This window comes from Pan paniscus, chromosome 4 (genome assembly GCF_029289425.2).
Source record: "Pan paniscus chromosome 4, NHGRI_mPanPan1-v2.0_pri, whole genome shotgun sequence".
NCBI classification, from domain to species: domain Eukaryota; kingdom Metazoa; phylum Chordata; class Mammalia; order Primates; family Hominidae; genus Pan; species Pan paniscus.
This window is the reverse complement of record NC_073253.2, coordinates 38,955,675-38,981,115: the sequence shown is the minus strand read 5'-3', so window position 1 is coordinate 38,981,115 and position 25,441 is coordinate 38,955,675. Positions and strand designations below refer to the sequence as shown.

At 43.9% G+C, this 25,441-nt stretch overlaps 1 protein-coding gene across 1 annotated transcript in view; it reads left to right on the top strand.

Annotated features, from left to right (window-relative positions):
• The window catches only part of SV2C (synaptic vesicle glycoprotein 2C), a 253,360-nt gene extending 242,212 nt beyond the window's left edge, over positions 1-11,148 (top strand). The window contains exon 13 of the mRNA XM_003810450.5: positions 2,583-11,148. Within this exon, the coding sequence (XP_003810498.2) occupies positions 2,583-2,766 (184 nt within the window). The 3' untranslated portion in view covers positions 2,767-11,148. The remainder of the gene's footprint in view (positions 1-2,582) is intronic.
• Positions 11,149-25,441: the final 14,293 nt, after the last annotated feature.

Genomic DNA, 25,441 nt, shown 5'->3' with positions numbered 1-25,441 from the left:
AGAGATGGGGAAAAGATCTCCTATTCAAAAAAGGGTGCTGTGAAAACTGGCTAGCCATATTCAGAAAACTGAAACTGGACCCCTTCCTTACACTTTATGCAAAATTAACTCAAGATGGATTAAAGACTTAAATGTAAAGCCCAAAACCATAAAAACCCTAGAAGAAAACCTAGGCAATACCACTCAGGACATAGGCATGGGCAAATACTTCATGATGAAAACACCAAAAGCAATTTCAACAAAAGCCAGAATTCACAAATGGGATGTAATTAAACTAAAGATCTTCGGCACAGCAAAAGAAACTAACATCAGAGTGAACAGGCAACCTACAGAATGGGAGAAAACTTTTGCAATCTACCCATCTGACAAAGGTCTAATATCCAGAATTTACAAGGAATGTAAACAAATTTACCAGAAAAAAAATAAACAACTTCATCAAAAAGTGGGCAAAGGATATGAACAGATACTTCTCAAAAGAAGACATTTACATGGCCAACAAACATATGAAAAAAAGCTCAACATCACTGATCATAGAGAAATGAAAATCAAAACTGCAATGAGATACTATCTCATGCCAGTCAGAATGGCTATTATCAAAAAGTCAAGAAACAATAGATGCTGGCGAGGCTGTGGAGAAATAGGAACACTTTTACACTGTTGGTGTGAATGTAAATTGGTTCAACCACTGTGGAAGATAGTACAGCGATTCCTCAAGGATCTAGAACCAGAAATACAATTTGACCCAGCAATCCCATTACTGGGTATGTACCCAAAGGAATATAAATCATTCTACTATAAGGACACATGCACATGAATGTTTATTGCTGCACTATTTACAATAGCAAAGACTTGGAACCAACCCAAATGCCTATCAATGATAGACTGGATAAAGCAAATGTGATACATATACACCATGGAATACTATGCAGCCATAAAAAAGGAATGAGCTAATGTCCTTTGCAGGGACATGGATGACGCTAGAAGCCATTATCCTCAGCAAACTAACACAGGAACAGAAAACCAAACACCAATTGTTCTCACTCATAAATGAGAGTTGAACAATGAGAACACATGGACATAGGGAGGGGAACAACACACACCAGGGCCTGTTTAGGGGGTGGGGAGTGAGGGGAGGGAACTTAGAGGATGGGTCAATAGGTGCAGCAAACCACCATGGCACATGTATACCTATGTAACAAACCTGCACGTTCTGTACATGTATCTCGGAACTGAAAGTAAAATACAAAATAAATAAATAAAAAATAAAACACTTAGCATGAAAATAAATTAAGGAAAATAGGGAGTAAACAATCTAAGTAAATATATTGTTGCACTTAACAACAGTTTTTTTCTCTTTACTTATCTGATAGAGACAGGGTCTATGTTACCCAGGCTGGTCTCAAACTCCTAGGTTCAAGAAATCCTCCAACCTCAGCCTCCCAAAGTGCTGGGATTACAGGTGTAAGACACCCTGCTCAGCCTGCCATACATTTTAACTTTGGAATGAAATTTAAATTTCCATTTAAACATAGATGTTTCTGAAATTATGGGAATTTACAAAACAAAATAACAAGTCACTCTTGTAAGGAGATGAGAAACTGCTCAATTTTTCTATATCACCCTCTCCACCCTTTGCCTGGGATAAGAGGAGGTAACCCAGCTTTTCCCACACTGAGCAGAGGTGACCTGCCTCTCTCTAATGAACTGTGCTTTATGCCTGTTTTGTTCCTGAGAGAAGAGTTTGGATAGAGGAGATTAAAGTTTGTTTTAAGAGACCCTTCCTGCAGGGTATAGTGGCTCATGCCTGTAATCCCAGCACTTCAGGAGGCCAAGACAAGAGGATTGCTTAAGCCCAGGAGTTTGAGACCAGCCAGGGCAACACAGGAGGACACCCCCATCTCTACAAATATTTTTAAAAAAAATTAGCTGAGCATGGCAGTACACACTTGTAGTCCCAGGTAGCAACTCAGGAGGCTGAGGTAGGAGGATCACTTGAACCTGCGAGGTGGAGGCTGCAGTGAGTTATCATTGTACCAGTGTACTCACCTGGGCAACATAGCAAGACCCTATCTCTACAAAAATAAAAATAAAAATAGCTGTGTATGGTGGTATGCACCTGTAGTCCTAGCTACTCAGGAGGCTGAGGTGGGAAGATTGCTTGAGCCCAGGAGTTTGAGGCTGCAGTGAACTATTACTATGCCACTGCACTCCAGCCTGGGAAACTGAGCAAGACCTAATCTCTATAAAAGTGAAAAAGACCCTTCCTTCCAACAACATTAAACCAGTAGAGATGTTTCGTACTCCCTACAATTTTTTCTCTCTTTCTGTTCACAATACATTGGGACTTACAGGCAGAGTAAGAGTCAATGGAAGCTATGGTAAGAAAGTCAACAGAGGGCTGGAGGAACAATACCAACAGCTAGGATTCTCTACTTCCAGATTTGCTAACAAGCATTGATTTGCTCCACTGATATACAATACAATCTGAGGGAAGATCATTGAAAATCTAGGATCTTTTGTTCTAAAGTTGGAATCATGGGGAGGCATTTTCTCAACCTTGTTCATGTCTCTTTCCTTTGCAGGGCAACAGGCTTTGGCTTCTTAAATGCGCTATGCAAGGCAGCAGCCGTCCTGGGAAACTTAATATTTGGCTCTCTGGTCAGCATCACCAAATCAATCCCCATCCTGCTGGCTTCTACTGTGCTCGTGTGTGGAGGACTCGTTGGGCTGCGCCTGCCTGACACACGAACCCAGGTTCTGATGTAATGGGAAAAAAAGCCATCCTTCCTGCGTTTCTTCCTCCTGCCCTGGGTCAATTCTCCTTCCTGACTCAAGGCTTCAGTTTTCCTATATAGAAAGGTGATCAAGTATCAGAACATAAACACGTGCTGTGACTTAAAATTTAGAAGCATATCATCTTGCCCCTTTGTGATTTTGCACAGGTTGTTTGTTTGTTTTGTTTGAATGCATTGTTATCTTTCCAAACTGTGATGCTACTGCCTCCCGCAAATCAGTGGAAGCATTTCTAAAATGCCCTAGGCAGCCAGGCTTCCCTGGGGTTCTGCTCATTGAAAGTTTAGAAGCTAAGAAGACTGGGCTGGTGTAAGAAATAGATCCTGCTCCTAATTTAACATTAACAGGAAATATAAGTCGGCACATTATTGCATTTGTGCTGAGAAGAGGGATTCTTTTTTTTTTTTTTTCTAACAGAGTGATATTTCCTGTTTACTTAGGAAAGGACACCCAGTAATTCTCACTGTTATAGCAGAGCCTTTCAAAGAAAACCATGTGGCACCAAACAGGGCTGGGTGGGGCTCTTTGGGGCAAGACAATTAAGGTGACTCTGCTGACAAGAAAAATAAAAGCTCTGCAATTAGCAGCAAAAATCTGAGTGAGCTGCATAAGCAAGATTTCTGTCAGAAAGCCCAATTAAACCTCTGAAGAGTGTGAGGAAAAAGAACTGTAACAGTATCTGTGACTGTGGCATGTGGTTCAGAATGTTTGAAAATCAGAGATCCGAGAGAGAGCTTCTGCCTCCATTTACCAATCCCACTCCTTCAGCTGCCCTTGGTCTTGCCAGACAGCAGATTCAGGGAAAGAAAGCTGCTTCTTAAAAACTGTCTGCCTACCTGATTCTGCCACTTACCCACACTATCTCTAGTCTAGAGATTGCCAGTGGATAGCTAAATTGTAAACTGCAAATTAGGAAGAAATTCACACCTAGAGCCATTTGGAAATACAAAATGGTACCTCTTTCCAGTACCTCTTTGCTGTGGGACTGGCCCGCCAGGACCCCCACCCCACCTGGCCCGCAGTTGACATTCAGCTTCCCAGCTGGCATCAGCAAAGAGGGTTTGTCCCTCTAGTTTCCCCAGGGCTGGCCCACTGCTCAATGCGCTCCTGGCTCCCTGTAAAATCACAGCCCGCCTGGACTCCTGAGGGCCCCTCTCACAGACAGACCATCTCCCTGTGGTGGTTTGACTGCTCATTTTACCTCTGGAATCTGCCTGGGCTTGGAAGAAAGAGATCAGCCAGGACATTCCCACGGGCCCGCTGTCAGCTACATGACCTTCTCGCCTCTCAGGCTCCCCTTCCCCCAGGCTCGTCCTTTTTACACCTCTTCTTTGAAATCTGAACCTTCCTTGTAGACTTGTAGCCAATGACCAGAAGCCAGGAATAAATCCCATATTTAAACAATATTCCTTTTTTAACTGCCTCGATAGAGGTTTATTCTTGTTACTTATTATAGGCATTTTCAGGCAAGCCATAGCTTGGGGCCTCCAGGAAGGGAAAGCTTTTGTTTCCACTGATCATGATATTCAGAGATGTCCTAACTCCCCTGAGGCCCCCCTGCCTCCCCCTCCCCTTCCTAATGATCCCTCGCAGAGCTCAGACTAAGTGAAAAGCTTCTTTCATTAACATAAGCCATTAATCGACTTCCCCTTGAAATAATTCAGGTCTGCAGAGGGGGGAAGACTGGTGTTGGGGGCAGTGGGAAGAGGGTGGTTCCCTGGGGGTCTGTGATCAGGGCTAGAACATCAGGAAAACCTGAACCAAAAACTGCAAAGGTGGCAGGAAGAAGAAAAATCACTGAAGGCTAGACAAGATGCATTTGAAAGATACCAACCGCACAGGGAAAGAAACAACTTTCTCTCACTTCTGCCTCCTATCATTTTATTGGAGAACAAAGACAGCAGTCAAACAACCCAAGAAAGTACCCTGTATGTTTTTCTTCTTCCACATGTACCCATTTTCCCACCTATCTCTCCCTGATTTGTCTTCTTTAAAAAGACATTTGGGGACCTGAGCAGGTCTTTTAGTTGAATGCAGCATGTGCAGAAATAACTACAAAAGCCAGGAGTGCATCTCCATCAACCCATCAAAAGAAAAATAGAAATGTACATGGGCATCGCTGTCTCTAGTCCTCTGTGATAGTTCACTTTGCTAACTAGACTACCTTTACTTTTCAAAATATCTCTAATGTCTGCTCTGGGGTCTAAATGCATAAAACATCTCCCAAGCTGCAGAGCACAGTTATTCAGAATTTTATTTGAACACTGGGTTGGGTCAGCATAGGATAAACCAGCAAAACCTTACTTCATGAGACCTGCCATCCGTGTCCCCTGCAGAAGGACCGTTCTTGGCCTACTTGTTACCTAATCCGAGCATCCTTGGTGGCCTAAGAGGGATCTTTTCTCATCTCCTGGACAGTCTGTGGTCACAAACCTTCTTGGTCACCACCTCTCCCACCTTTTGTGCACTCTTCCCTGCCTCCTTGAGACTGTCCATCACCTTGATTTTCTAAGAGAGCTCAAATCATTTCCAAAGCATGTGGTGTGGCCTGTATAGCTTGCTCCAGATTTAGCTGGAGATTAAGAAACAGCCAGGATATTAAACAGAAACTCTCAGCTGTATCAGTGTAGCAGGCCACTGGCACCTAAACATGCAACTGGCATCTCATTTCACCTACAGTAGAAGGAAAATGAAAATTTGTACAAAAATGAAAACCTAGGAAATAGTCCACTTGCTCCTATATTTTTACCACCTTTTCTAACTAAAATTTCCCTGTTGCTCTTTGGAATCAATCCAGAATGCTCCCAAGTCCCATTATTATCACAGAATCTTCTCAGTAGGGAAAAACAAACAACTGCTTCAAACTGTGAATTCCGTATGTACCACATTCTATCCCAGGTATTGGGTTTTAAGGCACCCAACTCACATTCAGTCCTGCTGCCTGAATCATCTCACACCAGAGTACAGACCTGGGAGACGCGATAGATGGGTCCTAGCCTGACCTTCACCACTAAGCGGTACAGGGACCCAGATCTTGCTGTGGAGACTGTAAGTCGTTGAACATCTCTAGTTCTCACTTTCCCCGTGCACAAAATAAAGGATTGGGACTAGTCTGCTCTCCACTCTCCAGCATTCTAGAAGACAGTAATGAAAATAGCTTCATCTTATCTGCCTTCTTATGCTAAACTCATTTTTTTTTTTTTTAGATGGAGTTTCACTCTGTTGCCCAGGCTGGAGTGCAGTGGTGGGAACTCTGCTCACTGCAACCTCCGCCTCCCGGGTTCAAGTGATTCTCCCACCTCAGCCTCCCAAGTAGCTGGGACCACACGCATGCGCCACCACGCCCAGCTAATTTTTGTATCTTTTAGTAGAGATGGGGTTTCACCGTGTTGGTCAGGCTGGTCTCGAACTCCTGACCTCAAGTGATTGGCCCACCTCAGCCTCCCAAAATGCTGGGATTACAGGCGTGAGCCACTGGAGGCCTCAACTCATTTTTACAAGCACTAAATAGGTTTAGTTTATAAACTGAAAAATTAGGAAATAGGCACGCATAAAAAGAGTGTAGGAAGTTGTTTGGGAAGCCCGCATGGAATAGGCCAGAAAGCACAGTCCCCATGCTGTCTGCCCTGCCAGCATCTCAGCATCCTGACTAGTATCTCTGTTCACTGCAGGTTTGACAGTTACCATCACCCAGCCAGAAAAGGGCCCCGCCTTGCCAGATAAACGCGCTTAGGTTAGAAGACTATAATTGCAATATTACCCTACAGCTCTCCTGACTGTTTATTCCATTATTTTCTTGAAACATGGCCTTAAGTATTATACGTAGGCTTCAGAAACAGCTTTTCAGTGATTTTACCTATATTGGCAAATAGACAAATCTCACCAAATCAGAGTTCAGGTTTTCACCAAAAACTGCTTAGTTGTCTTTCAAGATACCTTAAGAGATCAAAGGGGAGGTGGGAAAAGAAATGTAGTGACAGAAGGGAGAGTCCAAGATACCACTGATAAGGTTCCAGCAAAGAGATTAGGACACAGCAGAGACTTTCTAAATGCTGGGATCATTTCCAAAGCAGTCCAGGGGAATACTTTCTGATTCCCTCTGCCAATCAAAATAGATAGAATATGATATTCTCCAATTTTTTTTCTGTTTGATGTCAAAATGGCCTTTACCTATTTCTTCAGTAATATACCTGATCTGTTCATGCACTAAAGGCTCTGGAGCCAGGAATGTCTGAATTTGGCCTTCACCTGGTATCACAGAAAGACAACTGGGATATTGGTGTTAAGGGGCATATCGGCTGTATGTTAGGTTTTCTTTAATCCTCACATCGTGCCAAACTTAGTCTGGTTACTAAGCCTAAAAACACCAGTATTGCAACAACTTCTGAAACTCTGAAGTGGACTATACGTTTCTCACAGTTTTTGTTTCTGCTCAGCAAAGTATGTATTTTAAGTAAAGCTTCTCTTGTTATCTGTAATGTAGACAAAAAAAAAAAAAAAAACTGTTAGTATATTCTGGATGTATTGCGTGTCCCTTCATTGTTTCAGGTATGGCGTAACAGTTCTCCGTGTGATGTTCTTTTGCTCTAAATGTTGACCATTCCTCTTGTCGCCCGTCTCTCACCAACCAGTCACAGAGCCATTGCCAGGGCTCCCTTCAGTCTTTCTTAAACAATATCTAAATGCAGTTTAGTAATCCCAGGATTTTGAGTTACAAGAATACAGTTTATGGGTCTGTTTCAGCTCTTACTTAAGGCTAGCATGGTTGGGCAGGGGAAGAGCTGAGCCGAGCCTTCACTGATCTCTTGTCATTTCATATGATTATCCAGTAAATACTTATTGAGCACCTCCCATGTAATACGTATTGAGACACTGCTGTGTGCAATAATTAAGCCTACGGAGGACTTAAATGAGGGCAAGGAAAACAGAATGAGAGAAAACACTCTCACACTGACCCCCATTACATATGAACCCTCTGCGCCCCCCCCATAAACACAAAGTGTTATTTTTCCATATGTAAAACAAATAATAGCCTTCAGCAGGCAGTGCAGGAACTATTCAGTCATTGAGATTACCTTTGATGAGAGGAGAAAGCTCCTTGATTACCTGGTTTTTGTTGGAGAGACTATTAACTAGTACTTGGAAAATGAGAAAAATGAAACCACACATAAGCTGTTCCCTTAAATAATCTCAGCAGGATATTGCACTAAGATATTATTCAAGGAAAAGAATCAGGAGCAGAGATAGCCCCATCTCTCTAGAGCGTTTTTTTTTGGGGGGGCGGGGGACGGAGTCTCGCTCTATTACCTAGGCCGGAGTGCAGTGGTGCAATCTCGGCTCAATGCAACTTCCGCCTCCCAGGTTCAAGCAATTCTCCTGCCTCAGCCTCCCAGGTAGCTGGGATTACAGGTGCATGCCACTATGTCCGGCTAATTTTTTGTATTTTTAGTAGAGATGAGGTTTTACCATTTTGGCCAGGCTGGTCTCCAACTCCTAACTTCAAGTGATCTACCCACCTTGGCCTCCCAAAGTGCTGGGATTACAGGCATGAGCCACCACACCTGGCCTAAAGTCCCGCTTTCTTCTGAGGTGTTCTTTTCATGGTGTGAAACCAGAGACAGGAGCTAGGGGGTCTGTTCCCCAGCGAATAGTGTTGGGGTTTTCTCTTCAGAGCTAAGTCAGCAAAGCCTGCAGCTGCTGCCACTCCCCTGGTCTGTGCCTCCCAGGGTGTTTCCTTTCTGATTTTGAAGATTTGTGGGTGAGTCAATTATCTTTGCAGACATCCTAAAGCAGCTTCCCTCCTCTCTACCCTCAGCAGATAAGCCATCCAGAAAACAGGTTCTGACAGCCAGTAGCGGGGGCATTTTGGGTTTCAGTTTAAAACTGATGCGTGTTGTTGCAAGTGTCTTGAAGTTGCAAAGGATGTTTGGGGTTCTAGGGCCTGCAGGGGGGCAGAGCAGAAAGAGGGTAGTTGTCAGTGACCCTCTACCCTCCTCTGAGAGCTCCATTGCCATTTTTGCCCACCAGTTCTCTTCTTACCTCCTCAGGGCCATGCCCACTCATTTCCTTTATTTCCCTTTTGTTTTTTTTCCTTTCCTCCTCTGGTCGACAACCTCTTAATTCTAGCAGTGTACAAAAGCAAGGCCAAGCTTTCCTGGGGCACTTGGGATGAAAGGCCCATCCATGCCTGTTGTGGAGGCACAGAGGGGGAGAAGGTGAAGAATAGGAATGGGTGCAGGGGGAGTGTGAATGCAAGGCTGCTGGCTTTGGCACAGCTCCCTGTGCAGGGCTGGATTTCCAATTGCTTTTCAGTGCCTGTGCCCTGATAGGATGGGCACAGCTGGTATGGAATCAGAGCAGCCCATCTCCAGAGCAGAAGTCTGAGAGCTCAGCGTTTGACTCCTGGAAGACCAGGATGTTCCTACCTGGGTTCTCGAGATTCATTGGCTAGTGGAGGTAGATGGTACTCTCCATGTCTGCAGAAGATTCCCCACTTGGTGCTGAAGGCTAGGTGCCTTCCAGTCAGGTCTGAATGCTGAAATTGCAGAGATTGTCCACTCTCTGCCTACTTTACTGCATTCATGCTCCCCTTAGATCCAAGAGTGCCCAGGACTAGGAGCAGAAAGCAGTTTTCAACCCTTTGTTCAGACTCAGACGGGTTTCAACTCAAGCGGGTAATCTACCCCAGCAGCAGGGGTGCAAAGTCCAAAACAGCTTTGTGGTGCCTGGGGAGTGACTAGGCAGCCTGCTCACAGGGGCTGGAGTCATCTAAAGCTAGTGATGAGCTGGAACAGCTTTGAACCAGTTCACCAGAACTGATTGTTAAACTTTCAGAACTTTTGAGAGTCAGTTGAGAAACATAGCTATTACTAAAAAATTAAATAAGATTAGATAAATTATAGCTAAAAGCAAAGGCAACATATAGTCAAAGCTCATCACTTTCTACTTATTTTACTACATTTTACCATTATCTGTGCCCATGAGGTAATGTATGCCTATTATGTCTGTATGGTAGAAATACTGTATACAGGTATACTACTACACACACCTTCCCAAGTGATAGTATTTTTGTAGTTTGAGATCAGCTATAGTGGTGGTATTTATACCATGGAAAGCAACAAAGCCATGCAAATCAGACTCCTCCTAACCCCTAAGACAGTTGTTAAACATTTGCCAGCATACCACCATCTAAAGCCCTAAAGAATGCTTGGCCTCCCACTGCATAGACCCCGGCCACATCACATTGAGTTTCATGGATTTATGGGTCAGCATTGCCCCTAAGTCCAAGGAAGGGGAAAGACTTAGCAAGCTCAACCTCATATGATTCACAAAGGGTTTCTTTCTGCATTTGTATTGACTCAGAATAGGACCCAGTACAGAGAATCCACTGTTATCTATGGGTGTCATTCCTTCAGAAAGAATGTACAGTAAAATTGGCTATTTTATGCTATGCAAACAAAATGAAACTAGTTTGAAGTTGCAAAGTGTCTCCCCTCTTGCGCCCACGTAGTCATCCAAGAAGGAAACTCCTTCCTTGCCTTATTCACCAGGCCTACCTAGATAGAACTTGACAAATTGGCCTAACTTCATCTCTGCTGCTATTGTTATATATTTGCTTTACTGAATCTATGTCCTATGTCAGTCAGAAGAAAAAAGAAATGTCCTTTTTTAATATACACTTTCTTAGCATCCATGCAGTTATGTATCCTCATCCTGATCTAGGAACATATTGAACAGATCATATGTCTTTTGTTACTATCTAGATACACTAAATAACGTGCTAGAAGAGTTTTCTCTTTCAGGTGAACTTCCATTTTGAACATATGCTAAACGTGCTATCTACTGTCTTTTTTAATGAGATCTTGGCAATGGTCCTGTCGGTTTTGGTGTTTGGATTGTTTGGCTTTGTTTTCTTTTTTTATTCTTCCTGTTTTTAATGCTGTGTAAGATCTCCTGCTATGAATGTTCCAGTTATCCCTATTGTACTGTATATATGTGTGCTGCATGTGTGAACCCCAGTAAATTCTGTTTCAGGTTTTGGAGTTTTCATCTTAAGTACAGCTGGTCCTGTTGTGAACTCATCTTTCTTGTATGCTCCTCTGTGTCTGATTTCCAATTGCCAAAATGTTTGACCAAGTGTGTTTTGACAAATATCCCGAGACAGCCATGCGTATCCTTGTGAAAGGGCATGCTCCATGTGGGATGGCTCGTGTACAGCATAAATCTATCAAACTTGGAATTGTGTATACATTTATATGCCAGATATCTAACATTCATGTAACAGCTGCAAAGATATTTAGTGTATATCAGATTAATAAAAGAGCATTTTTTTTTGCTCCATTATATTCAAATACAGATTGCTGTGTGACTGGCTTCCCTTCTAAGCATGAATTGACCCTTCAAAAAATGAGCACTTTTTTAATGTCCTTAGGTATAGAGAAAACCTGTTTCTCCAATTCAGGTTTATTTGATTTGTTTCTGTGGGCTGGTGTCACGGGTATTGATGTGTTGTTGATCTTACGTGAGTATTTTCCAACTGTTAGCCAGGACCAGTGGGAAGAATATGTTCGTGGGGGAGTTTGTGGCAAAGCAGATGCTTGTGTTCTTTTGCCCTAGAGTAGGAATAGCAAACAGATTTTTATTTAGCATATTAAATCCACTTGATTGGTAGTAGCTGCTTGGAACAGTGGTTTAAGAACAATGAGAAAAAGTGCTATACTTTATGGAATTCACATTGGAGGCAGAAACACAGAAACACATTGGAGGCAGAAATGCCGCATATTTGCTATCCCCAAAAGAGTTCCTGTGACTGCATTTAACAGAAGACACAAGTCTTCTTTTATTCTTTTATTCCTTTAATTTCCTAATAAACTGTCTTTACTAACAAAGAGGATGGGGCCATCCCAAGGTTGGTTCTGATGTGGCTTGATAACATTATTGGAGACCCAGATTCTTTCCATCTTTTAGATCAGCCATCCTCAGCATACTGGCTTTTGTCCCTATGGGCATGAGATGGTGGCTGCAACTCTAAGCATCACATCTTCACACATCTAAGCGCCAGAAGGAGAACTAGTCCCTCCTTTTGACCCCTTTTTAAGATCAAGGAGAACATTCTCGGAATCCTCCAGCAGACTCCCCATTATGTCTCATTGGCTGCATTTGCATCATCTGCCAACTCCTAAACCAATCACGAGCAAGAGGAACATAATTACCATAACTGGCTTAGACTAATCAAGAGTCACCTCTCCCCCTATAGCTGTAAGGGGCCCAGTCTCTCCTGAAGCACATGGCTCCTGACTGCCTGAACAAAATGGGGGGTTTGTAAGCAAGGAAAAAGGCAGGTAACTGCTGGGTAAGCAAGCAACAGTGGGCTGTGTCTGAGCTCTAGAACCATGCTGTCTAATATGATAGCCACATGTAGCTATTTATATTTAAACTTAACTAAAACGAAGAATTCAGTTCCTTAGTTACACTTAGCCACATTTCAGATGCTTGATTGCCACATGTGACCAGAGGCTACCATATTGAACACTGAAAATATAGAATATCCCATCATCACCAAAAGTGCTATTGGCTAGTGCTATCCTACTAGTTGTGCATTCATACCCCTCTGCAGGCTGTTCCTTCTCTTGGAACCAGCTCTCACTTCTTCCAGGTTCTCTCCCCCAGCTAGATCCTCCTTCTTTGCTGTAGCAATTTCTTTCCCCCTTTTCTGATACCCAGCCCATCGCTCTATATAGATCTTAACCCTTTGTCCAGCTTTCCACTCCTCCAGTTGTAGGCCCTATTCCTTATTTAAGAAAAGCTACAGTCACACATTTTCCTTTCTTTCCTGCTTCATGATCAGGCTGTTGAATGAGGGAGAAAAGAAAAGTCCACAGGCTTCAAAACCCCTAGTGTATCAGGGATGACGGCAAGTACAGGAATTCACCAGAGGATGCTGGGGTGCAGATAACTTTAGCAAAAGTCATTGCGAGTTCTGAAGGAAACAACAGGCCTGGCATGGACCAGTGGCTCCAAAGCCCCAAATGTGAAATTCCTAATAATCAGTGTGTTAAAACAAGGCAACATAAGTCTTGAGGTATACATTTTCCTGCTTGTTGATATCTGATGCAATGAAGTTGCTATCATTATCTGTATTGTTTGCTAGGGCTGCTGTAACAAAATACCACAGATTGGGTGGCTTAAGCAACCAAATTTCTTTTCTTACAGATCTGGAGACCAGAAGTCCGAGATCCAAGTGTCAGGGAGGGTTGGGTTTTTCTCAGGACTCTCTCCTTGGCTTGTGCATGGCCATCTTCTCTCTGTGTCTTCAGATAGTCTTCCCTCTTTACATATCTGTGTCCTAATTTCCTTTTCTTATAAGGAAACCAGTCATGCTGGATTAGGAGGTAGTCCAACCCCATCCAGTACCTACACTAATGACTTCTTTTCAACTCGAATACCTCCTTAAAGACCCTATCTCCAAACTCAATCACATTCTGAGGCACTGGGGGGTTGGGACTTCAACATACGAATTTGGGAAGAAGACAATTCAGCCCATAGCATTATCCCAAATACTACCTATTTGATTGTGTATGTATACTGTATACTGTGTATAGAAGTTTGCTGTGTATATATTGTTATAGAAGGGAATGGAATGTGCCTATGGTCTGATGGGCAGGTAGCATGGGCTGTGTGCATGCATTCACACCTGTGCATGCTGTTCATTCAGAGGGGATGATAAAGACAGGCTGAGGAACAAGGGTCCTGCACTCATAAGCCAGAAACAGATAATTCTGGGGGAGACCTCAGGGCAGCCTGGCTAGGCTACTCTGAGAACTGTGGTTATTTGCCTCCCTCTGTCTCTCCGTTTATTAGAATTTCAGATGAGAATGTGCTCTCTCTGCACAGTAATTTAAAAAAAAACAAACTTGCAGTCAGTAGGCACATCCTTCCTCTCCCTACACCACAGCCTCTGAACGAAGCAGCCTTCTCTGTGAGCCTGTCTCCAGGGGAAGCTTCCTCCAAGACAGTGACCAGCTTGAGCCCTGGTGGCTCCAAGGGGAGCCAGGGGCAGCAGCATTCCTGGAGCTTGGATAAGACCATGCCACCTACTACTACTGCAATCCCTTTGTTCAGTGGGGAGAGCAAATGCATCATCCTCTCCTGTAATTTGCAGTCCAGACACCAGGTGGAGAAATGAAAACCACAAAAGGAGACACATTCTTGAAGGAAAGCCAGGCTCCTGCCCTGCAGCCACTGGAACTCCCTGGGGCCAGAATGAAGTAGATTGGGTAGTCTGGGTCACAGAGGACAGGATAAGCTCCAACCTTGACTCCAAGTGCACCAGCAGCCACCTGCCTTCAGCCATATTTCTGCCTCCTCTACTCCAGAGCCCTCAGGGAGGCTGAACAGACAGCACGTGAAGCAGCTCCACTCCCTAACATCTGCTTCCTCACCTTCAAGGTGGTACCAAAAATGCCCTTTGGACTGAGATTTCCAAGGAAACTGCATCAGCAAATTCAGGTTTGGGTGGGGCTATAAGGAAAGCCACCATACATTACAAAGGGCTAAGTGATGTATAAGTTGCCCCACCCCTCTTTTGCTCTTTGCAAACATTGGACATATCCCACCCCCACTGCAGTCTGCTGCTGCTAACCCTCTCTGAGGGGCTTTGCTGTGCTATTGCCCCCTCTTCAGCCTCCCACCTTCAGTAGAAGACAAACATAGTATTTTCTTTCTTTTTTTTTTTTTTGAGACAGATTCTCATTCTGTCACCCAGGCTGGAGTGCAAAGGCACGATCTTGGCTCACTGCAACCTCCACCTCCTGAGTTCAAGCGATTCTCCCACCTCAGCCTCCCGAGTAGCTGGGATTACAGGCACCTGCCATTATGCCTGGCTAATTTTTATATTTTTGTTGAGATGGGGTTTCACCATGTTGGTCAGGCTGGTCTTGAACTCCTGACCTCAGGTGATCCAACCACCTCGGCCTCCCAAGTGCTGAGATGACAGGCGTGAGCCACCGCGCCCGGCTTACAGTACTTTCTAAAGTACACTCAGGCTTGGGCACACCTCACAGCCCCATTTCTCTTTCCAAACTGAGGACTGGAAGCTTCAGAGGCAGACACTGTGTCACCATTGCTAAGTGCATGAGTTTGAGCAGGGTCACCTCAAGGTTTGGGAAGACGGGTCCTCTTTAAGAAAAATAATACAAAATTACAAACACAAAATTAACGTAAAAGTAACTAGAATGAGAAAAGAGGTCCTCACAATTTACGCATTTTTAAAAAACTGATAAATTCACAAATTTTAACAAAATCCAGAAAAATAACAATCCTTTTTATTAACTGCCTGACACATTTCTATAAATTATTTTTCTATATTTTTTCAGTGCATATTCTTTGATTGCCTCTTCATTTTCATGTGGCAACAGTTTTGTGATATCATTGCCTATATAGAGAATAGAAAGATAAAAACTGGTTTTGATTAGTAATAGTTGTTTGGTTTTTTTAAGATTTCTCATTTCAATGGGCATGGTGGCTCACACCTGTAATCCCAGCACTTTGGGAGGCCAAGGCGGGCGGATCACGAGGTCAGGAGATCGAGACCATCCTGGCTAACAAGGTGAAACTCTGTCTCTACTAAAAATACAAAAAATTAACTGGGCGTGGTGGTGGGCACCTGTAGTCCCAGCTACTCAGGAGGATGAGGCAGGAGAATGGCGTGAACCTGGCAGGCGGAGCTTGCAGTGAGCCAAGATTGTGCCACTGCACTCCAGCCTGGGTGACAGAGTGAGACTCTGTCTCAAAAAAAAAAAAAAAAGAAGATTTCTCATTTCTCCTCCACTTCCCACATACTCTCTGTGCTGAAGACACAGGCCACATTCAGTTTTGTAGTCCAGTGTCTGGCTTTGTCAGAGGCGTTTAAACCAGAGCAACTCCATCTTGAACAGGGGCTGGGTAAATGAGGCTGAGACCTATTGGGCTGCATTCCCAGGAGGTTAAGTCATTCTAAGTCACAGGATGAGATAGGAGGCTGACAGAAGATACAGGTCATAAAGACCTTGCTGATAAAATAGGTTGCAGTTAAAGTAACTGGCCAAAACCCACCAAAACCGAGATGGTGAGGAAAGTGACCTCTGGTCATCCTCACTGCTCATTATACACTAATCATAATTCATTAGCATGCAGAAAGACACTCCCTCCAGCGCCATGACAGTTTACAAATGCAATGGCAATATCAAGAATTTACCCTATATGGTCTAAAAGGGGGAGGAACCCTCAGTTACAGGAATCGTCCACCCCTTTCCCAGAAAACTAATGAATAATCCACCCCTTGTTTAGCATATAAGTAAGAAATAACTATACGTATCCTTAGTCCAGCAGCCCAAGCTGCTGCTCTTCCTATGGAGTAGTCATTCTTTTATTCTTTTCATTTCCTAATAAACTTGTCTTCACTTTACTGCATGGACTCACCCCTAATTCTTGTGTGAGGTCCAAGAACCCTCTCTTGGGGTCTGATTGGGACCCCTTTCTGTTAACAGTTCTGTACATCAAGTCAGGACACAGGCATGTGGGCACAGTGGGCAGCAGGATATTCCTGGAAGCCATCCTGCAGTGGGACAGCTAGCAATAACTTAATCTCAGAAGGGACTGCAAGGCACACTAATATATCCCACCAACTCAAACTGAAGAATATCCCAACTCAGATTCCTCTTAGCCTATCCGCAAAATGCCCAGCTCCACCCAACACTGGAGGAAATTGGAGAAAAGCAAGGCAGAATGGAAAGAAACAGTAGTTTTAACTGAGTAAGGAAACAAACTACTAAGATTGCAAATTTTCTAGTTTTGCAAATTTTTAAAATTTTTTATTATTTTTCATAGAGACGAGGTCTTGGTATGTTGTCCAGGCTGGTCTCGAACTCCTAGGCTCCAGCTATCCTCCTGCCTCAGCCTTCCAAAGTACTGGGATTACAGTCATGAGTCACTGTGCACCTGGCCTAGTTTTACAAAATTTTTTTTTTTTTTTTTTTTTTTTTCCGAGATGGAGTTTCACTCTTGTCGCCCAGGCTGGAGTGCCCTAGTGCAATCTCGGCTCACTGCATCCTCTGCCTCCCAGGTTCAAGAGATTCTCCTGCCTCAGCCTCCCGAGTAGCTGGGATTTCAAGTGCCCACCACCATGCCTAGCTAATTTTTATATTTTTAGTACAGACGGGTTTTCACCATGTTGGCCAGGCTTGTCTCAAACTCCTGACCTCAGGTGATCCACCCACCTCGGCCTCCCAAAGTGCTGGGATTACAGGTGTGAGCCACCGTGCCCAGCCACAGATTTTTAAAAATTATATGACCAGCCACACATGGTGGCTCACACCTGTAATCCCAAAACTCTAGGGGGCCAAGGCAGGTGGATTGCTTGAGCCCAGGAGTTCAAGACCAGCCTGAACAGCATCCATCTCTACAAGAAACATGAAACAAAAAAACAACAACAAAAACACATATGACCAAGTGAACACATTGCTAGGATCCACTTAGCACCTGGGAAGGGACTTATGCAAATGGAGGTGCCAGGGCTTAAGTCTCAGTAGCTTCATAGTAAACATTTCTCTGAGCTTTACAGTCAGACAATATGGGTTTGAGTCCTGACTTGGCCACTTAGCAGTGATGTGATGCATTGAGAAAGCAAAAATTAGTTTTTCCAAGCATTCATTTCTGCAACTGTGAATTAGAAATGATGATAGTTTGTATTTCACTGGGGTTTATAAGGATTGAGAAAATGTATATAAAAGGTTCAGCAATGTGCCTGACACACAAATTCTCACTAAATCATAGCCGCTGTGATTAGCACTACTGGCTCACATCTGCTCCTGGAGGCAGAGCTACACTTCCTTTCACTATGAGGATATTGGCATGTGGTGATCATGGGAGCCAGATCCCCTTGGGGTGCCGAAATGGGGTGGTGGGGAGGGGGTGGAACCTTGGCATTGCCTAACTCTCACAAGACTTTTTGCAGGACCGAATTATTCCTAGCTTCTATTATCATAGGCATGCATAGCAGGTACCTAGGCCTGTGGTGACCCTGGCAGCAACTCCAAGTGACTTACCCACATACCCCAAACCCTGCTGTGATTCTGCTTCCCACAAAAGCAGCCTGCACAGGGCCCTTCTCAGTGCACAGATGTCCAGCTCCAAGGGAGGGCCTCCGGCAGCCAGAAAGAGGAGGAAGGAGAGAAGGAAGGGGAAGTGGTCGTGCATATACGGGGACCTTACCAACTCCTGCAGGCCGTGAGTACACAGTACAGAGCCTGGCAGACCTGGCACAACTCATCAAGGCTGCCTTTCCCCTGCTACCCAAGGCTTTGCCATTCATCCTGCCAGATCAGAGAAGCTACAGGCACAGAATGTTTGTCCAAGGCTCTGAGTCTTTTCCAGGTGCAGCCTCAGCAAATCACACCAGGAGAAGGAGTCCTGCTTCCTCAGGACTAAAAAGAAGACCAAAGAGCAACTGTTCACAGCAGGCCAAGTTTACAAAACGGTGGTGGAGAAAATGAATAATTTACGAGGATGAATGCAAGGCCATGTGAAGTGATCTCTATACACACAGGAAGGTACCACAGGAAGCCAACAGTGAATGTCTGGAGCCCAACACTGTGCCAGGCCCCACAGGGCACACTCTGGAGCTGGTAAAGGTGGAGCAGCACTGCCAGGAGTTGGGAGCTCAGTCTCTAGACTCACACAGACCTGAGCTCACACCTAAGTTCTCCACTTGTAAGCTGTGTGGCCCAGGACAAGTTCATTAACCTCTCTGGGCCTCAATTCCTCATCTGTAAAATGAGGATACTTATTTGGGATATTCTTCTTTGAAAGGATTGAATAATATAATCCAAGTGCTTAAAACACACACTCAGTCTTTTATTGCATACATTTAATGTGTACAACATGGTATGTTGGTATACATAGAACACATTGTCTCTCTCTCTCTTTTTTTTTTTTTGATAGAGATGGGGATCTTGCTATGTTTCTTTCCCACGCTGGTCTCGAACTCCTGACCCCAAGCAATCCTCCTGCCTCAGCCTCCCAAAATGCTGAGATTATAGGTGTGAGCCACCGCACCTGGCCTACATTCTCTTAATGATGTATTTTGATGCACAGAAGTTCCTAATTGTAATGTAGTCTAAGTTATCAACCTCTCCGTTTAGGTCAGTGCTTTGATTTCTGTCTACTTCAGGGTCAGGAAGACATTCTCCTCACCTAGCAGCTTTATTGTTTTTCATTTCACATTTAGATCTACATTCAGCTGGAATTCATTTTTGTGTATCTTTAGTAGTCATCAGAAGATCAAAAGACATCATTAAAGGAGTAAAAAGGCAAGCCTCAGAGTTAGAAAAGGTATTGACAATTGCAATCACCAAGAAAGGTATTTTATTCAGACAAGATGAAGAATTCCTACAAATCAATACAAAAAAGACATGCAACCAAATAGAAAAAGAGCAAAGACTTAAATATAAACTTCACCGAAAAAATATCCAGAAGATTATGGCCATTTAACATATGAAAAGGTGCTCAATTTCATTAGTTGTGAAGGAAATGCAAATAAAACCATGGTAAAATGCCACTAGAGACTCCCCCAAATGGCTAAAATTTAAAAGACTGATAATACCATGTGCTGACAAGGAGCACTCACCAAGGAACTCCCACTGCTGAGGAGGGGGGCAAATTGGTCTGACCACGTTAGAAACATGTTTGGAAATACCTGCTAAAGCTGCATAATTCCTCTTGGTATACACTCAATAGAAAGGTTTGCATATGTGCACCAAGAGACATGTACAACAAGGTTTGTAGCAGCCGGTGCCAAATATAGGACACCATGGAAAAATGCTGCCTTTCAGGTGGATTGCTTGAGCCCAGGAGTTCAAGACCAGCATAGGCAACATGGTGAAACCCCACCTCTACAAAAACTATGAAAATTAACTAGGTGTAGTGGCACATTCCTGTAGTCCCAGCTACTCAGGAGGCTGAGGTGGAAGGATTGATTGAGCCCTGGAGATTGAGGTTACAGTGAACGGTGATCACGTCACTGCACTCTAGCCTGGGCAACAAAGCAAGACCGTCTCAAATAACAACAGCAACAACAAACATTGCCTTCATCAGATTACCCTAGACTCACCCATTATCATCCAACCTCTGTCCCCTGCCCATCTTCTTTCTAGCATTCACACATCCGCCTGAATTATATATTCTACTTCTCCCTGTTTTCCAGCATTTTTATGATTCCTTCTAAAGTGTATTTTACCTCAGCTTCCAAAATAAGTATGATTTTAAATGCCAAGATCACTAAAGAAAATTCAGAAAAGGCAGCTTGCCCTTGATTTGTTACAAAAGAAATACATCTCTATGGGAAAGAGACACTCTCTTTTTCCAGACTTCCTTATAATATAATGGTTACCATTAACTGAGCTCCATCTATGAGACTTGGTGCTTTACAGACATTGTTTGTATTAATTTATTTAAAAATGATTTTAGGCCGGGTGCGGTGGCTCACGCCTGTAATCCCAACACTTTGGGAGGCTGAGGCGGGCAGATCACCGGAGGTCAGGAGTTTGAGATCAGCCTGACCAACATGGAGAAACCCCATCTCTACTAAAAGTACAAAAATTTGCTGGGCGTGGTGGTGCATGCCTGTAATCCCAGCTACTCGGGAGGCTGAGGTAGGAGAATCGCTTGAACCTGGGAGGCGGAGGTTGTGGTGAGCTGAGATTGTACCATTGCACTCCAGCCTGGGTAACAAGAGTGAAACTCCATCTCAAAATAAATAAGTAAATAATTTTTAAAAACTTATTTTATGACATATTTGTATTTTAAATAATTTAAATTAAAAATGAACTATTTGTGATGCATTTGTTTCTTAAGTAATTTAGAATGAACTATTTTGTTACAGTTATTTCATAGCCATGTGGGTATATTATTATCCTCATTGCATAGATGAGGAAACTGACACTCAGGGAAGTTAAATGACTTGTCCCAAAATGCACAGTTAGTCAGTGACAGGCACAATTCAACCCTAAGTTGCTCAATCTTATTCTAACGTGCACAATCTTAACTACTAGGCTACCATACTTGCATATTCAGGACTAACCCAGCATAGATGTTACATCCTCGATATTCTCTCTTTTGCCTTTTTAGGCAACAGGGAAAGGCAAGCTCAAAAGTAGAAGGGAGAGTGTCAGCATTCTGGTATTTAGAATGAATTCATTGAAGGGTAAGCAAGTTTATCACATGCCAGTTCTCAACTAGGCACCAACAAACAATGGCTTAGAAAAACAGATCTAGTCCCTGCCCTCACAGAGCTTCCACCTGGAAGACTCTCCAAACGGCAAATAAGCATTCATTTAGGACACTTATTCAATAATATTATTGATCAGTCACCATGTGCATGGCACTGTGCTGGGTGCTGGAGACAGGCAGGGTGGAAAAGATAGACCCAGCTTCTCCTCCACCAGCTTACAGTCTAGCTGGGGAGACAGACAAGTAAATAGGCGAGGACAATATGACACGTACTATGATGGCAGAAGTTCTGACATTATCAGGGCTCCTAGAAGTAGGCCCCGACAGGAGGGTTAGGGAAGGCTCCCTAGAGCAGGAACACCACCCTTCTCTGCTCATACTCTTGGAGTGAGGCCAAGAGACTGCTGAGCCATCTTGGCTTGTCCCGGCTGTCAGGGTGATTTCCAAAGTACTCTTTCATCTGTTGGCCAACTCAATAGTAATAGCTAACAATTACAGAGCATTTAATATGAGCCAGGCACTGTTCTAGTGCTTTACAAAACATTTCTCATTTCATCCTCCCAGGAACCCTAGCTGGGAGCACTTCTGTTTACAGAAGAACCTGAAGCACAGTGAGAGTGAGTCACCCACCTGACATCACATAGCTAGTCAAGGGAAGAGCCTAGCATGGCACCCAGGCAGAAGGCTCCAGCATCTGCACCCCTCCATCACCCTCAACTGCCTCTCTGTGTAGAAAGCCCCAAAATACCAAATGCATGAAACCACTCCTCAGAGCTCTAGTTGCCCAAAGGTCATTTTTGTTCACAATAAGCAAAGGGATATAGCCAGACCTGTGCTGGTAAGTATTTAACAACGATCTCTCCAGATTTGTAGCGTTTGCAGATTTCCTTGGTGTAATTACTTCCACCATGGTTAATTTCAAGCTACCAGTATAATGTCTCCAAATGTGGAGTTGGGAGAAGTGCAATCCTATCATTCTATAGTATTTCCACCATACAGATACAACAGGTGTAAATAACCTTAAGTGCGCACATAATGGTATATGTAGGAAAACAATCAGGACGCGATACATTCTGAGGATTTGCTACCTTTGTTTTTAATGTAATTTGTTTAATTTTAAGTTTATATAACTTAGCTTTTGACAATGGCTGTGTTTAACGATGGCTTGCAAAAATTCCTGAAAATTTAGCATCAGCTTCTGTGAGCCAGTACAACACACTCCAGCACTTCACTGGATATAGTCCCAGGTTCTCTGGCTTGAGTCTAAGCTCTAATTTCCTGCCTCTGCTTCCTTTGCAACTTTAGGTGCCCTACAAATTACCCCCAGGGAGAGAAGGGAGAAGGGAGAGGTCTTAGCAAGTACTTAGCACCTGCTATGTGGCAGTGCTGCGGTCAGTACTTTATGTTATTTCATTTTACACTCACTTTGATCTCATAGGAAAGAGATTAATACATGTATATATTTTGTTTGCACTTTTTTGCCATTGTATTCCCAGGGCCTTGGACTGTGCCTTACACATAGCAGACACAAAATTCATGTTTGTTGAATGAATAAATGAATGAAAAAGCTGAGGATGAAACCGACTCCTCAACCTGCATACAAGGCCCTCTGTGATCTGGCCCCTGCCTCCCACTGGCGCCTCCCTTCCCACCATGCCCAAGTGAATCCATCTCACCTGCACACAGCTTGCTGCTAGACACTGCCAAGACAACTCGGCTTGTGCTGTCTCCGCTACCTAGAAGGCCCTTCCACCGTGCATCTTTCTTAGATCAGATTTCCCCAGAAACAGACTCTAAGAGAGAGATTAAAGTGCAGGAAGTGTATTGATAAAAAGCTCTTGGTAAGAACTCTTATAAAGAAATGAGAGGGAAAAAAGAGGGGGAAAAAACAAGTGAAGAAAGTGGGCCTGGGCAGGAGAAAGCTGAGCTGTGATGCAGCAGAGGCCTCAGCCAAATTGACGGGAGGCTCAGCATATGGGATGGATTTCAGAATTGTGCCATATTGAAGCAAAGGACAGGGCCTTTTTACCCCCATTTGTACCTCATGATTGAATGAGGGCCATCTATGGATGGGGGATAACTTTGGGTGAAACAGCACCCTTTGCCAAAGGCATGGTCTGGAGAGGGACTAGGCTGTGAGCCACCAGCAAACAAAACTCTGGGAAGCTGGGGAATGAGTGCCTCGATCTTAAAGGGAGATCTGGGCGGCTGCACATTCCACCACGTACCTTCCTATTTCTTACCTATGCCCAGACATGTTTTTTTGTTGTTGTTGTTTTGTTTTGAGACAGAGTCTCTCTCTGTCACCCAGGCTGGAGTGCAGGGGTGCAGTCTCTTCTCACTGCAACCTCCTCTTCCCAGGTTCAAGCAATTCTGGTGCCTCAGCCTCCCGAGCTGGGACTACAGGCATGCACCATAATGCCCGGCTAATTTTTGTATTTTTAGTAGGGACAGGATTTCACCATGTTGGCTAGTCTGGTCTCGAACTCCTGACCCCAGGTGATCTGCCTGCCTCGGCCTCCCAAAGTGCTGGGATTGCAAGCGTGAGCCACCCGTGCCCGGTCCTAGCTATGTTATTTAATAGACTTTATATTTTAGAACAGTTTTAGGCTCATAGTGAAATTGAGCAGAGGGTACAGAGAGTTCCCAAATATCCCCTGCCCTGATACACACACAGCCTTTCCCATTATCAACACCCCTCACCAGAGTGGTAATTGTTACAATTGATGACCCTACTTTGACACATCATTTTCACCGAAAGTCCATAGTCTACCTTAGGGTTCTCTCTTGGTGTTGCACAGTCTATGGTTTTGGACAAAAGTATAATGACATGTATCCACCATTACAGAATCATACAGAATAGTTTCACTGACTTAAAGATCCTCTGTGCTCCAACTATTCATTCCTCTTTCAGCACCCCATACCCCTGGCAACCACTGATCATTTACTGTCTTCATATTTTGCTTTTTCCAAATGTCATATAGTTAGAATCATACAGTATGTAGCCTTTTCAGATTGGCTTTTTTCACTTAGTAATATGCATGTAAGGTTCCTCCATGCATATTACTCCATGTATATTCATGGCTTGATACCTCATTTCTTTTTTTTTTTTTTTTTTTTTTTTTTTGAGACGGAGTCTCGCTCTGTCGCCCAGGCTGGAGTGCAGTGGCGCGATCTCGGCTCACTGCAAGCTCCGCCTCCCGGGTTCACGCCATTCTCCTGCCTCAGCCTCCCGAGTAGCTGGGACTACAGGCGCCCGCCATCACGCCCGGCTAATTTTTTGTATTTTTAGTAGAGACGGGGTTTCACCGTGTTAGCCAGGATGGTCTCGATCTCCTGACCTCGTGATCCGCCCGCCTCGGCCTCCCAAAGTGCTGGGATTACAGGCGTGAGCCACCGCGCCCGGCCGATACCTCATTTCTTTTTAGCACTGTATAGCATTCCACTGTCTGGATGTACCACGGTGCATCCATTTATCTATTCACCTACTAACAAACATCTTGGTTGCCTCCAAAGTTTGGCAATTATAAGGAAAGCTGCTATAAACATCCATATGCAGGTTTTTGTATGGACGTAAAAGCTCCTTTGGGTAAATATCAAGGTACATGATTGCTGGATTATTCGTAAGGATATGTTTAGTTTGTAAGAAACCGCAAAACTGACTTCCAAAGCTGTACCATTTTGCATTCTCACCAGCAGTGAATGAGAGTTCCTGTTGCTCCACATCCTTGTCAGCATTTGGTTTCACTGCCCACTTAACTCAGCAGCTAACTGTACCAGAGAAGGTTGTACATGAGTAATGTGACTCTATATAATAAAGCTAAATCTTTAGGTGCCCTGTAGAGCAGTAATGGTTAAGAACATGGGCTGGGCATGGTGGCTCATGCCTGTAATCCCAGCACTTTGGGAGGCCAAGGCGGGTAGATCACAAGGTCAGGAGTTCAAGACCAGCCTGGCCAAGATGGTGAAACCCCATCTCTACTAAAAATACAAAAAATTATCTGGGCGTGGTGGCGGGTGCCTATAATCCCAGCTACTTGGGAGGCTGAGGCAGAGAATTGCTTGAAGCCAGGAGGCAGAGGTTGCAGTGAGCCGAGACCATACCACTGCACTCCAGCCTGGGTGACAGAGTGAGACTCTGTCTCGAAAAAGAGAAAAAGAACATGGATGCTAGAGCCAAATTTCCTGTGTCCATTTCCATACTCTATCATGTCTAACTAGTTAACCTTGGATAAGTTGCTTAACTTCTCTGTCCCTCATTTGTTTCATCAATAAAAAAGAAGAATAGTACCTACCTCTTGGGGTTGTTGAGTTAATGTAAAGTATTTAGAACAGTGTCAGGCACAGAGTAAGCCCTCAATAAATTTCAGTAATTAGGCCATGC